This window comes from Convolutriloba macropyga, chromosome 3 (assembly GCF_964194025.1).
Source record: "Convolutriloba macropyga chromosome 3, txConMacr16.3, whole genome shotgun sequence".
Taxonomy (NCBI): domain Eukaryota; kingdom Metazoa; phylum Xenacoelomorpha; order Acoela; family Convolutidae; genus Convolutriloba; species Convolutriloba macropyga.
In genome coordinates, this window is record NC_134470.1 from 79,187,217 (window position 1) to 79,203,172 (window position 15,956).

Sequence of the window (15,956 nt, forward strand, 5' to 3'; positions counted from 1 at the left end):
AGAAAACAATACCACGAATTTTGGCAAAATTTCAATAAATATACGTTTTTTCATTGATAATTTTGAAATGTTTCAGTTTTTCAGTTTTTTATCTTCAGGGGCCAATAACTTTTTTCCGTGCTTCAGCATGGGTTGAGGAACAAAATTATTTGGATAATGTTTGGCTTCCAAGATCTTAACATCAGGATGTGAAGCTATTCTATAAAATTGTGATTCTCTTTGGTTGACATTGTTCAATTGGTCGTCTGCTCAGGTACGATAGTTGTTAGTTTTTCATTCATATCCTTGAATTTACTTAAGGAATTGCCCTGCTATGTTTTGATAAATGTCAAGTATTGGCGCGCTTGGTTTTTGACTAACTTTAAAAGTATAGTTTTTGCCCATATCAAACATTCCAATTGGGGAATGATCAGTCTGGGGCAATAAAAAGTTATGTGAACCATTTGGATTTAAAAACAATTAACCGAAAACTTTTTCCTAAAATAAAGTAAACGAGAAGCAAATTAAATCAATTTTCCAATTTGGGCTTCTTTGTAGACAACACCACTGATAAATCGAATCGCAGAAAATAGAATGGAGCGTTTTGTGTGATAAGTGACATTTATCGAGCCAAATAACAAGTGTTTGCTGCCTAACTTGTTGTCAGAACAATTAGAATCTGGCTTGTGAGGCAATTTTTTTTGACAACATAGATAATTTAAATCAGTTGAGGTTTGAAATTATTGTTTCCCAAAATTCATGAAAGTTTTTTTTGCAAAATATTCTTTTATTTTTTATGTCTGTTTTGCTATGTGTTTTGTTATTTCCAAACTAAGCACCCAAAACAGTAAAATTTTTCGCATTATGTTATTGAATCGTTTTCATTTTTTTGTCATTTACGGGGATTTCTATCGTTGTTGGATGTTTTCTAGGGTCCAACTAGAGCTTCAATACGGACTAAAAGACAGTTTTTAGAGAAAAAATGTTTCGACAGAAAATAATACCACGAAGTTCGGCAATTTATCATTAGATTTCCGTTTTTCATTGATAATTTTGATTTAATTCAAGTTTTCTGTTTATCATCTTTAGGGTCCATTAAACTTTATCCGTGCTTGTGCATGGGTTGATGATCAAAATTAAACGAATAAGGTTTGGCTCTCAAGATCTTAACATCAGAATGTGGAACTATTCTATAAACGTGTGAATCTCTTTGGTGGCATTGTTCAATTGGTCGTCTGGTCATATACGATAGTTTTAGTTCTTCAATCAGATCTTTGGATTTACTTCAGGAATTTACCTGCTATGTTTTGATTTATATCAAATATTGGTGCGTTTGTTTTTTGATTTACCTTAAAAATACACTTTTTTGCTTATATCACACATTCCAATCGGGAGATGATCCGACTGGGGCAGAAAAGGTCATGTGAACCAATTGAATTTAAAAACAAATAAGCAAAACTTGTTCCTAACTTAGAGAAAACGAGAAACAAATTATATCACTTTTTCAATTTGGGCTTCTCTGTAGACAAAACCACTGAATAATTGAATAGGAGGAAATAGAGTGGACCATTTTGAGTGATAAGTGATATTTAACGAGCCATATAAAGAGTTATTGCTGCCTAACGTGTTGTCAGAACATTTACAATCTGGCTAGTGAGGCAATTTATTCGATAGAATAGATAATTTAAATAATTGAAGTTTAAAATTAATGTTTCCCAAAGTTCATAAAAGTTTTTTGCATGCAGAAGTTTCTTTTATTTCTTATGTCTGTTTTGCTATGTGTTTTGTTATTTCCAAACTAAGTACCCAAAATAGTAGTATTTTTTGCATTATGTTATTGAAACTTTTTCCGTGCTTGTGCATGGGTTTATGATCAAAATTAAACTAATAAAGTTTGGCTCTCAAGATCATAACATCAGAACGTGGAACTATTCTATAAACGTGTGAACCTCTTTGTTTGGCATTGTTCAATTGGCCGTCCGGTCATGTACAATAGTTTTAGTTTTTCACTCAGATCTTTGGATTTACTTCAGGAATCGACCCGATATGTTTTGATTTATGTCAAATATTGGTGCGTTTGTTTTTGGATAACCTTAAAATATAGTTTTCGCTTATATCACACATTCCAATCGGGTGATGATCCGACTGAGTAAAAAAGGTCATGTTAACCAATTGGATATAAAAACAATTAAGCAAAACTTGTTCCAAAATTAAAGAAAACGAGAAACAAACTTAATACCTTTTCCAACTCGGGCTTCTTTGTAGACAACACCACTGATAAACCGATTCGTAGGAAACAGAATGGACAATTTTGCGTGATAAGTGACATTTATGGAACCATATAACGAGTTTTTGCTGCCTAACTTTTTGTCAGAACAATTAAAATCTGGCTTGTGAGGCAATTTATTTGATAGAAAAGATAATTTAAATCAGTTGAAGATTTAAAATAAAACTTCCAAAAAATTCATAAAAGTTTTGTGCATGCAAAATTTTCTTTTTTTCCTTTATGTCTATTTTGCTAAGTGTTTTATTATATGCAAATTAAGCCACTAAAATAGTAGTATTTTTTGCATTATGTTATTGAATCTTTTTCAATTGTTGTCATTTATGGTGATTTCTATCGTTGTTGGATCTTTTCTAGGGGCCATCTAGAGCTTCAATACGGATTAAAGGATAGTTCTTAGAGAAAAAATGTTTCGACAGGAGAAATACCACAAATTTTGGCAAACTTTCTAGAATTTTGATTTTTCCAATGATAATTTTGAGTTGTTTCAGGTTCTTAGTTTTTTGTTTTTAGGGGCCAATAAACTTTTTCCGTGCTTCAGCATGGTTTGATGAACAAAATTAAACGGATAATGTTTGGCTTCAAAGATCCTAACATCAGAATGTGGAACTATTCTATAAACGTGTGAATCTCTTTGGTTGGCATTGTTGAATTGGTCGTCTGGTCAGGTACGATAGTTTTTAGTTTTTCTCTCATATCCCTGGATTTACTTCAGGAATTGCCCAGCTATATTTTGATAAATGTCAAGTATTGGCGCGTTTGTTTTTCGACTAACCTTAATAATATAGTTTTAAAATATATCACACATTCCAATTGGGGGATGATCCGACTGAGGCAAGAAAAGGTCATGTGAACCAATTGGATAAAGAAACAGTTAAGCGAAAACTTGTTCCTAAATTAGATAAAACGAGAAACAAACTTAATAATTTTTCCAATTTGGGCTTATTTGTAGAGAACACCACTAGTAAATCGAATCTGAGGAAATAGAATGGACCATCTTGCGTGATAAGTGATATTTATCTGGCCATATAACTAGTTTTTGCTGCCTTATTTTGAAATCTGTTACCTAATTTTGAAGAATCTGGCTTGTGAGGCAATTTTTTTGACAGGATAGATAATTTAAATCATATGAAGATTTAAATTAATGTTTCCCAAAATTCAGAAAAATTTTTGCATGCAAAAATGTCTTTTATTTCTTTTAGGTCTGTTTTGCTATGTGTTTTGTTATTTCCCAACTAAGCACTCAAAATAGTAGTACGTTTTGCATTTTTCTATTGAATTTTTTTCAATTTTTGTTGTTTATGGGGGTTTCTATCCTTGTTGGATTTTTTTCTAGGGGCCAACTAAAGCTTCAATACGGATTAAAGGATAGTTCTTAGTTACAAATTATTTCGACAGAAAACAATACCACGAATTTTGGCAAAATTTCAATAAATATACGTTTTTTCATTGATAATTTTGAAATGTTTCAGGTTTTCAGTTTTTTATCTTCAGGGGCCAATAAATTTTTTCCGTGCTTCAGCATGGGTTGAGGAACAAAATTATTTGGATAATGTTTGGCTTCCAAGATCTTAACATCAGGATGTGAAGCTATTCTATAAAATTGTGATTCTCTTTGGTTGACATTGTTCAATTGGTCGTCTGCTCAGGTACGATAGTTGTTAGTTTTTCATTCATATCCTTGAATCTACTTCAGGAATTGCCCTGCTATGTTTTGATAGATGTCAAGTATTGGCGCGTTTGGTTTTTGACTAATCTTAAAAGTATAGTTTTTGCCCATATCAAACATTCCCATTGGGGGATGATCAGTCTGGGGCAATAAAAAGTTATGTGAACCAATTGGATTTAAAAACAATTAAGCAAGAACTTTTTCCTAAAATAAAGTAAACGAGAAGCAAATTAAATCAATTTTCCAATTTGGGCTTCTTTGTAGACAACACCACTGATAAATCGAATCGGAGAAAATAGATTGGAGCGTTTTGTGTGATAAGTGACATTTATCGAGCCAAATAACAAGTGTTTGCTGCCTAACTTGTTGTCAGAACAATTAGAATCTGGCTTGTGAGGCAATTTTTTTTGACAGGATAGATAATTTAAATCAGTTGAGGTTTGAAATTAATGTTTCCCAAAATTCATGAAAGTTTTTTGCTTGAAAAATTTTCTTTTATTTTTATGTCTGTTTTGCTATGTGTTTTGTTATTTCCAAACTAAGCACCCAAAACAGTAGTATTTTTCGCATTATGTTATTGAATCGTTTTCATTTTTTTGTCATTTATGTGGATTTATATCGTTGTTGGATGTTTTCTAGGGTCCAACTAGAGCTTCAATACGGACTAAAAGACAGTTCTTAGAGACAAAATGTTTAGACAGAAAATAATACCACGAAGTTTGGCAATTTTTCATTAAATTTCCGTTTTTCATTGATAATTTTGATTTAATTCAAGTTTTCTGTTTATCATCTTTAGGGTCCATTAAACTTTATCCGTGCTTGTGCATGGGTTGATGATCAAAATTAAACGAATAAGGTTTGGCTCTCAAGATCTTAACATCAGAATGTGGAACTATTCTATAAACGTGTGAATTTCTTTGGTGGCATTGTTCAATTGGTCGTCTGGTCATGTACGATAGTTTTAGTTCTTCATTGAGATCTTTGGATTTACTTCAAGAATTGCCCTGCTATGTTTTGATTTATATCAAATATTGGTGCGTTTGTTTTTCGATTAACCTTAAATATACACTTTTTTGCTTATATCACACATTCCAATCGGGAGATGATCCGACTGGGGCAGTGAAAAGGTCATGTGAACCAATTGAATTTAAAAACAAATAAGCAAAACTTGTTCCTAACTTAAAGAAAACGAGAAACAAATTATGTCACTTTTTCAATTTGGGCTTCTCTGTAGACAAAACCACTAAATAATTGAATAGGAGATAGAGTGGACCATTTTGAGTGATAAGTGATATTTAACGAGCCATATAAAGAGTTATTGCTGCCTAACGTGTTGTCAGAACATTTACAATCTGGCTAGTGAGGCAATTTATTCGATAGAATAGATAATTTAAATAATTGAAGTTTAAAATTAATGTTTCCCAAAGTTCATAAAAGTTTTTTGCATGCAGAAGTTTCTTTTATTTCTTATGTCTGTTTTGCTATGTGTTTTGTTATTTCCAAACTAAGTACCCAAAATAGTAGTATTTTTTGCTTTATGTTGTTGAAACTTTTTCCGTGCTTGCGCATGGGTTTTTGATCAAAATTAAACGAATAAGGTTTGGCTCTCAAGATCTTAACATCAGAACGTGGAACTATTCTATAAACGTGTGAATCTCTTTGGTTGGCATTGTTCAATTGGCCGTCCGGTCATGTACAATAGTTTTAGTTTTTCATTCAGATCTTTGGATTTACTTCAGGAATTGACCTGATATGTTTTGATTTATGTCAAATATTGGTGCGTTTGTTTTTGGATTAACCTAAAAAATATAGTTTTTGCTTATATCACACATTCCAATCGGGTGATGATCCGACTGAGGGAAAAAAGGTCATGTGAACCAATTGGATTTAAAAACAATTAAGCAAAAACTTTTTTCCTAACTTATAGAAAACGAGATCCAAATTAAATCACTTTTTCAATTTGGGCATCTCTGTAGACAAAACCATTAATAAATCGAATCCGAGGAAATAGAGTGGACCATTTTGAGTGATAAGTAACATTTATCGAGCCATATAAAGAGTTTTTGCTGCCTAACTTGTTGTCAGAACGATCACAATCTGGCTTGTGTGGCAATTTATCCTATAGAATAGATAATTTAAATTAGTTAAAGTTTGAAATTAATGTTTCCCAAAATTCATAAAAGTTTTCTGCATGCAAAAAACTCTTTTATTTCTTATGTCTGTTTTGCTATGTGTTTTGTTATTTCCAAACTATGCACCCAAAATAGTAGTATTTTTTGCATTATGTTATTGAAACTTTTTCCGTGCTTGTGCATGGGTTTATGATCAAAATTAAACTAATAAAGTTTGGCTCTCAAGACCTTAACATCAGAATATGGAATTATTCTATAAACGTGTGAATCTCTTTGGTTGGCATTGTTCAATTGGTCGTCTGGTCATGTACAATAGTTTTAGTATTTCATTCAGATCTTTGGATTTACTTCAGGAATTGCTCTGCTATGTTTTGATTTATGTCAATAATTGGTGCGTTTGTTTTTTGATTAAACTTAAAAATATAGTATTTGCTTATATCACACATTTCAATCGAGAGATGATCCGACTGTGCCCAAAAAAAGTAATGTGAACCTTTCGATAGAATAGATAATTTATACAAGTTGAAGTTTAAAATTAATGTTTCCCAAAGTTCGTAGTTTTTTGCATGCAAAAATTTCTCTTATTTCTTATGTCTGTTTTGCTATATGTTTTTTTATTCCAAACTAAGCACCCAAAATAGCAGTATTTTTTGCATTATGTTATTAAATCTTTTTCAATTTTTGGTCATTTAAGGGGCTTTCTATCGTTGTTGGATGTTTTCTAGGGGCCAACTGGAGCTTCAATACGGACTAAAGAACAGTTCATAGAGACAAAATATTTCGACAGAAAACCATACCACGAACTTTTGCAAATTTTCAACAAATTTGCGTTTTTTTATTTATAATTTTGATTTGTTTCAGGTTTTTAGTTATCATCCTTAGGGTCCAATAAACATTTTCCGTGCTTGTGCATGGGTTGATGATCAAAATTAAACGGATAATGTTTTGCTCTCCAGATCTTAACATCAAGATGTGAAGCTATTCCATAAAATTGTGATTCTCTTTGGTTGACATTGTTCAATTGGTTGTCTGCTCATGTACGATAGTTTTAGTTTTTCATTCATATCTTTGGATTTACTTCAGGAACTGCCCTGCTATGTTTTGATTTACGTCAAATAGCGCGTTTGTTTTTCGATTAACCTTAAGAATATAGCTTTTGTTTGAATCACACATTGCAGTCAGGAGATGATCCGACTGGGGCAAAAAAAAGGTCATTTGAACCAATGGGATTTAAAAACAATTAAGCAAAAACTTGTTCCTAACTTAAAGAAAAAGAGAAACAAAATATATCACATTTCCGATTTGAGTTTTTCTGTAGATAAAACCACTAATAAATCGAATCAAAGGAAATATAGTGGACCATTTAGAGCGATAAGTGACATTTATCGAGCCAAATAAAGAGTTTTTGCTGCCTAACTTGTTGTCAGAACAATTAGAATCTGGTTTGTGAGGCAATTTTTTTTGACAGAATAGATAATTTAAATCAGTTGAGGTTTGAAATTAATGTTTCCCAAAATTCACGAAAATTTTTTGCTTGCAAAATTTTTTATATTTTATGTCTGTTTTGCTGTGTGTTTTGTTATTTCCAAATTAAGCACCCAAAATAGTAGTATTTTTTGCATTATGTTATTGAATCTTTTTCAATTGTTGTCATTTATGATGATTTCTATCGTTGTTGGATGTTTTTAGGGGCCAACTAGAGCTTCAATACGGATTAAAGGATAGTTCATAGAGACAAAATGTTTCGACAGAAAACCATACCACGAACTTTTGCAAATTTTCAACAAATTTGCGTTTTTTTATTTATAATTTTGATTTGTTTCAGGTTTTTAGTTATCATCCTTAGGGTCCAATAAACATTTTCCGTGCTTGTGCATGGGTTGATGATCAAAATTAAACGGATAATGTTTTGCTCTCCAGATCTTAACATCAAGATGTGAAGCTATTCCATAAAATTGTGATTCTCTTTGGTTGACATTGTTCAATTGGTTGTCTGCTCATGTACGATAGTTTTAGTTTTTCATTCATATCTTTGGATTTACTTCAGGAACTGCCCTGCTATGTTTTGATTTACGTCAAATAGCGCGTTTGTTTTTCGATTAACCTTAAGAATATAGCTTTTGTTTGAATCACACATTGCAGTCAGGAGATGATCCGACTGGGGCAAAAAAAAGGTCATTTGAACCAATGGGATTTAAAAACAATTAAGCAAAAACTTGTTCCTAACTTAAAGAAAAAGAGAAACAAAATATATCACATTTCCGATTTGAGTTTTTCTGTAGATAAAACCACTAATAAATCGAATCAAAGGAAATATAGTGGACCATTTAGAGCGATAAGTGACATTTATCGAGCCAAATAAAGAGTTTTTGCTGCCTAACTTGTTGTCAGAACAATTAGAATCTGGTTTGTGAGGCAATTTTTTTTGACAGAATAGATAATTTAAATCAGTTGAGGTTTGAAATTAATGTTTCCCAAAATTCACGAAAATTTTTTGCTTGCAAAATTTTTTATATTTTATGTCTGTTTTGCTGTGTGTTTTGTTATTTCCAAATTAAGCACCCAAAATAGTAGTATTTTTTGCATTATGTTATTGAATCTTTTTCAATTGTTGTCATTTATGATGATTTCTATCGTTGTTGGATGTTTTTAGGGGCCAACTAGAGCTTCAATACGGATTAAAGGATAGTTCTTAGAGACAAAATATTTCGACAGAAAAAATTACCACAAATTTCGGCAAATTTTCTATAAATGTGCGTTTTTTCATTGATAATTTTGATTTCTGTTTATCATCTTTAGGGTCCAATAAACATTTTCCGTGTTTGTGCATGGGTTTTTGATCAAAATTAAACAAATAAAGTTTGGCTCTCAAGATCTTAACATCAGAATGTGGAACTATTCTATAAACGTGTGAATCTCTTTAGTTGGCATTGTTCAATTGATCGTCTTGTCAGGTACGCTTGTCGTTAGTTTTTCATTCGCATCTTTGGATTTAATTCAGGAATTGTCCTGCTATGTTTTGATAAATGTCAAGAGTTGGCCCGTTTGTTTTTCGATTAACCTTTAGAATATAGTTTTTGCTTATATCACTTATTCCAATCTGGAGATGATCTGAGTGAGGCAAAAAAAGATCAGGTGAACCAATTGGATTTAATAACAATTATGCAGAAACATGTTCCTAAATTAAAGAAAAGAGAAACAATTTAAATCACTTTTCCAATATGGGCTTCCGTGTAGACAACACCACTGATAAATCGAATCGGAGGAAATAGAATGGACCGTCTTGCGTGATAACTGACATTTATCGAGCCATATAACGAGTTTTTGCTGCCTAACTTGCTGTCAGAACAATTAGAATCTGGCTTGTGAGGCAATTTAATTGATAGAATAGATAATTTAAATTAGTTGAAGAAGACTTGAAACAGAAGACGTTTTCTTTGATTTAATTTCAGGAATTTGATATGGTATGAAAAGCTAATACACTGATCAAAGTTAAAGTTAATTTACTTGAAAAACAATAAAGATTTGTTTAAATTAGGTTAAAAAAATTTGAAATTATAGATTTAAACATTGAAGAAATTCTAAAAATGACTTTTAATCTATACCTCACCAATGGCTAACCTTGGTAACACTTTAAAACCTTTAGCAGTTTAGGACGTACCACTGACAAATCAACAGTATTCTCTTCAATAAAAATCTCCCATCTGATCGGTTTGAGTCTTTTTTCTTAATTAAATACCAATCTTTCCGATTAAATAAAATAGGGCACTGTGACAGATTTTCCTAAAGGTTTTATTCAAATTTTGGAAATTTTTAAACATTTAGTTGTCATTTCTCAAACATTAGATAAAATTTCTATATCTTTTCTATAATAAACATTAGATAAAATTTTTTAGCGCATGAAATTGTGGCAATATATTAAGTGATATAACTTAAAGTTCAATTAGAGTTCAAGTAAGTCTAAATATTCTCAGACGCAATTACCTTAAATAATGAGATTTTTTACGCAAGCTAGCTTGGCTATGGAAATACTTGTTGAAATAAAAATGACGAAGTTGTCAAAACAAGCGAAATGTCTGAGCTTTTCACGCATCGCTTAATTAGTTATGCTTAAGTTTTTTAGCCGAAAGCTCAAAATCTCAAAAAAAAAAATAAACTCGGCTAAAAGTTTCAGTGTGTTAGCGGATAAGTAGGTAAAAATCCCGCTGATTATGTAAAAACTCTGTATCAAATATGATTATTGTGTTGAGTTTTTGATTTTAAGCGCTTTATTTGTTGAAAAAAAATTATTTTCAACAAGTTTAGTTGGAATAACAACCAAGTCTCGGATGTTAAAGAATTATAATGAAATATTTGAAATTTTAGCCAACTCATGGAAATTATGTACAAAACAAAATTCTTCTGCAGAAAGGGGGTGGCTCTCACGATATAAACACAATAGCTCCTATTTATGTGGTGCCGAAGATGAAATTCAAGATGGCCAGTGAATTTTCACAATTATATATAACTTCAAGTTAATTTAAGTTTCTGTGCTGAATTGTGGAGAGAATGAAGTATCCGAGAGCGCAATTTTGCTTGAGGATCTCCGAAGAAAAAAAAGAATTTTAAATGTTATCACCATGTCCGTGACCCAACGAAAAAATACCCACATTAACCCATATTTTAAGGCATTGGACGCTTCCTTTCTGTTCTTAAACGACCCTAATAACTCTGAAAAATATTTCTACTGAACTAACTTCTTTTGCCCGTCTAAAAAGTTTTCGGCTAATGCAGCTATCGCCTAAATTACTCAAGCATCATTTATGGTACTGGGGATATTGGCCGACATCGGGTATAGCCGACAAGGGAGAGTAAGAAAAATAGCCCAAAAATTTTAATTCTGATTGGTCGACTAATATGAAAATATCTCTAATTCATTCATCCATTACAAACGGAGTGCGGTCGGGTCGCGCATTAATTTATGCTCTTTGGTTTTCGGCTAAACACCCTGTCGGCCAATGAAAATTAGAGACCGCCATTTTTCTTACTTCTGCTCTGTTAATTTGCATTCCTAATCTTTTTCCTCGTTTTTTTTTACCTAGATGAAGTTATCAAAATTTACAAAAGCCCTTCACTCATTTTTCCATGCAATAACTAATTTGATTATAGAAATTGTTGACATTTTTTAGATATAAAAGCAGTTTAAATAAGTTTTATTGATAAGTTGAAAGCAGTTTACTTAAAGTTCATGGAAATAATCTTTCTGCAATAAATCTCATATTCTTAATTGTTCAAACACAATACAGTAGACTTATTTCGTCTTTTTTGATCGTGTAGCTAAATTGGTAACCCCCTTTTTGGTATGTTCAGTTTTGCCCTACTTGCAAAGGTTGTAAGCCTTCTTAAGTCAATTAGATAGTTGAATGGATACTTCATGACAGCTGCAGACCGATCAAGTACGCACTGACAAAATTACCAACGAAATAGAAAAAATTTTAAAAATTTAGTACTATTCGCTCATTGGATTACAAAACGTTTTTTTACTTGAGTTACTCATTCGACAATCAACTGTACGAAATGGACTATGATGATTATGGTAAGTCAACAGATCAGTACGTCGCGCCTTTTCCATTATTTATGTCAAAAATGAAAAAAAACGGGGGGGGGGGGTTGAGGGTGAAAATTGACTGAAAATATATAGTCGAGGAGGTCTTAGCTAATAACTATAGTACAGCGAATATTTTTTCCATAAATTTTGCCGAAATAATCATTTTTAAAGAAAAGTGGTCCTATGATTCTCTCGGGCTCCCATTCGCAACATGCCCTACTTATATCTAGTGCGTTACCACGCATAGAGACATATTAATTTTCATATAATTAATAACTACCAGAATTACAAGTCAACGTTGAGGAAGCATTTGTGATCGAGCTAAATTCGATGACAGTTTCCAAGTTGAACCGAACTCGAAGTCATCATTTATTGTCGAGTTTTAGCCGAGGACGCCATTTACTGTCTAGCTAAAATCAAAGATTTTTTCTCTCGAGCAGAACTCCAAGGCAGTTTCATTCGAGTCACAATTTTTCAGGGGCATTATCCGCCGAGCACTGTTTTTCTTACGTAATAGCAATTGCGGTCGGTCTTTTTCGTAAATTGATCTCACGAATAGGATTGTTATTTAAAAAATAAAAAGCCAAAGGATAAAAGATAACCAGAGTAATAAAATTTGTATCTCTTTGGAACTTTGAAACTCAGAAATAAGCATGGTTGGAAGGCTGAAAAAAATTGTAAGTTGATTAGATATACGTTTTTCTAATTTTTCAGATTACAAAGCGAATGCATTGAATAGTTTTTATAAGCGCAATAGGACTACTCATGTGAGCATGCGCTTCATACAAAAAATTCATACAAATTCAGAAGTTTAAAAATAGAAATACATTAAACCGAACAAAGCTAACTAAAAAACAAAACAAAAAATGAAACATGCACATGCTTGCTTAGAAATGAAATATTAGGCTTTTGAGGAATGTAAATTCGGAAAAGTATAATATAGAAAGCCATAAGTTTGTGGTTTTTTTAAAGCGCAATTTTAGCAAAGTTACTTGTGACCATGCATAATGAATTTACTGGAACTTCTTTTTGTAAGATTTGCTTGACGGTTTTCTCATAAATGACGCATTAAGTTTTCATTGAGTTAAGTGTGTAGCCATGAGCAATAACGGGCTTAATCTTGCCACAGTTTTGAGATTTCATATTTCCAGTGCAAAATTTTGTTTGAATTGAGCAGGTTCCGGAAAGGTTCAAAATTTATTCAAAAATCTTGATCTCATAAATTGTAAGAAAATAAGGGCATGTGCGCTAGAAAAAAATGCGTGAGTTTCAAAATTTTTATTGGTTGTCAACGGGTTCTACTTTGACTCTATATTCCAGTTCTTTTTCCAAATACTAATATCACTGCTCAAAATAATAAGTCTCTGAATTTGGTGTCACTGATTAAGTTTCTGTTTACTTACGTATTAGGCTAACTGAATGCTCAAAATGGCGGACAGGGGTTACGCTTGTCTGTGAATATCTATTACCAATATCATGTTTTTCACTCCCTTTGGCCACAATAAATGTAACCATTGTTGATCGCGAATAGCAGTATGAACCTTTTCCACGATGCACAGGTCCAATTAGTATACTAACAACAGTTTTAAGTAAAGGAGAATTTTAATTAAAAATACATTCCTTACCAGAACAGTTCACATACTTATATAATCTTGGTATGTTCGGGAAGAGAAACAATCAATTTGCACAGCTAACGGCACCAACATGCCAATCGACAACTCTAACCACCAAACAGAACTTTCTATTGTTTCAAACTTTTTTATTACAATTCAAAGAATTTGAATTGTATTGGGGCGCTGTCTTTTTACGACTCGAAGAGGAACTTTGAAGCGGGAAATGAAACACGTGAAAAAATTTGGAGTGAATTTGTTGCTGAACAAAAAATTTAGTGAAAAGAGAGTCGCTTTTTACTCATATCGCTGTTTCCTAGAGAACGAGAAACAGGTGTGAAAAAAAATCTAAGCGAGCAAAAATTTTTTGTTCACATGCCGCATTTTAAAGCATTTTTATTTCATTTTTTTGGTTTAAAGGTTTGGTTATGATTTTGTTTTAATTTTTGGCTGATTTTGGAAGTGGTATGAAAATTTCTGGAAATTCATGAATTTCATGCTAATTCGCAGGTTTTTCATATATTTTGCTGATTTTAGGGCTAACTTTTGCATTTTTTGACGATTTTTTTGTTTTACTAGCTCAAATGGGTATTGAAAAAACCCCTTCTACTTGAGTAAAATGTAGATAACAATTGTTTCAGTTTTGTGGGTTTGAATCATTTTTTGTTGAGAAATATGACAAAAAATGGCAAAAATTGGAACTATTTTTCTTATTTTTTTTTTGCAATTTTTAGTTTTTTTTTGTCAATTTTCTTCGCTTATTATGAGTTGCCTGTAGTTTTGTGAGCATCTTTATGCCGTATTGGCTGAAAAATTTTTTTTCGATTTATATGCTTTTTGTGAAAAAAAATTATTAATTTTTTCCGGTTTTTTAGTGCAAGTTAATTGTGGGAGCTTTTTTCATGATTGGGTTTTTTACTTATTTAAAAAACTCTCATAAGTGCTTTCATTAGGTAGTAGTTGTTTCGATTAAGTAATTTTGGCAGAGATTGTTTTTTTGGGATCTCAACTTATGACAAAATTTGATCAGATTTTTTAATGATGTTTTAACAGATTTGGTTTTCTTAATTCTACTTTTTGGATTTATGGTTTTCTGAACTAAAAATTATGGACTAAAATTGCCATGTAAGAGTGAGTTTTAAGGGGCTGCAATGGGAGGACTTTTGAGGAATTACCCCCTGACTAAAATTGCCATGTAAGAGTGGGCTGCAATGGGCTGCAGTGGGAGGACTTTTGAGGAGTTACCCCCTGACTAAAATTGCCATGTAAGAGTGGGCTGCATTGGGCTAAAATAGGAGGACTTCTGAGGAATTACCCTCTGAATAAAATTGCCATGTAAGAGTGGGCTGCAATGGGCTGGGTGAGAAATTACGACCGAACTCTTACATCATTTTACCCTCCATGACAGATCAAAAAGAAGCAAGAGTGGGGGGTTATTCGTTTTTATACACTCACTCTTACACCATTTTACCTCCGTTGGAAGCCTAATGCAGCCCAAAAAGACGTAAGAGTTTTGAGCTGTATTTTCCTAAAAAATCCTCCCATTGCAGCCCCACTCTTAGATCATTTTGGGCGGAAAAATTCTACCCGGTCCAAACACAAGAGGTCCTAACTAGCAGTCAAGAAGGGTTGAAGACTGAAAAACTGCGTTGCAATAGCAATTCGATAGGAGCAGGCAAGCAAGTATTCAATTGTTCGGAAGATACCTGTTTTGTATCCATTCAGAGGGGTAGTTCCTCAAAAGTCCTCTCGTTGCAGCCCTTTGCAACCCACACTTACATGGCGGCAATCTTAGTCGGGGGGGGGGGGGATTCCTCAAAAGTGCGCCCATTGCAGCCCAACTCTTACATCAATTCACCCTCAGACCAAATTACCCCCTCACTCTTACATCAATTTACCCCCCCCCCCCCCCCCTACTATAGACAAATTACCGCCGCCCCACTTTTACAAAAAATGGGAGGACTTTAGTGAGGACATTCAACCTGATGAGGATGAGGGGAAGGGTTGGCAATGGTGTGAACCGCTCCTTAAAGCAATACCGACGATTTCGACAAAAGCCGACGCTTCTTACCGGCAAAACCGATTAATCCGACAGACACCGACAAAAACCGACGCTTCTTACATCGTTTTCGTCGGTCTTATTCAACACGGGCGCAAGTAGATACCTGTCTTGGGTCGCGGACTTCATCCTGAGAAGCAATATGCATTCTCAATCAGAGATATAAGGGTTATTAAAAAGGAGCCGTTAAGGTCGCACAAGTGTTCAACCGTCATAATGTAACGGAAAATAGAATAGAATAGAATAGTTAATTCAATTGGATAGTATTGGACAACATTTCAAATCATCACATCCAATTACAATCCAATTAGGACACAAAATGAGCATAATTGCTCTTCAAGTCTGTGCCCATATACGCAAAAATTTAATAACCCAAATAAATTGATGTCATCTTGCTGAAGCGTATTAAAAGTTAGTAATAGAGGGTAAAAACATCCCTATTATCTTTAATGTAAAGCTCACTTATTTTTGATATATGTGCTTTCACTTGCTGAAAACTAAAGTTTTGAAAGTTTTCGGGTAATAAATTCAGTTGTTTTAGCCATTTATATGTTTTCTTCAACGAGTTAGCTAATGACTTTTTGTTTTTTGTAGTTTTCGAAATTGGTGGGGGAAATAGGCCTCTTAAACTCCATC

General features: G+C 32.8%; 2 protein-coding genes across 2 annotated transcripts in view; one reads left to right on the top strand and one right to left on the bottom strand.

The window, feature by feature from the left end:
- The window catches only part of LOC142336494 (uncharacterized), a 187,900-nt gene that overhangs the window by 32,387 nt on the left and 139,557 nt on the right, over window positions 1-15,956 (bottom strand). The window lies entirely within an intron of this gene.
- Window positions 11,501-15,956, top strand: part of LOC142337308 (olfactory receptor 51I2-like) — a 34,473-nt gene continuing 30,017 nt past the window's right edge. The window contains exon 1 of the mRNA XM_075386506.1: window positions 11,501-11,639. Coding sequence (XP_075242621.1) covers window positions 11,621-11,639 — 19 coding nt within the window. The 5' untranslated portion in view covers window positions 11,501-11,620. The remainder of the gene's footprint in view (window positions 11,640-15,956) is intronic.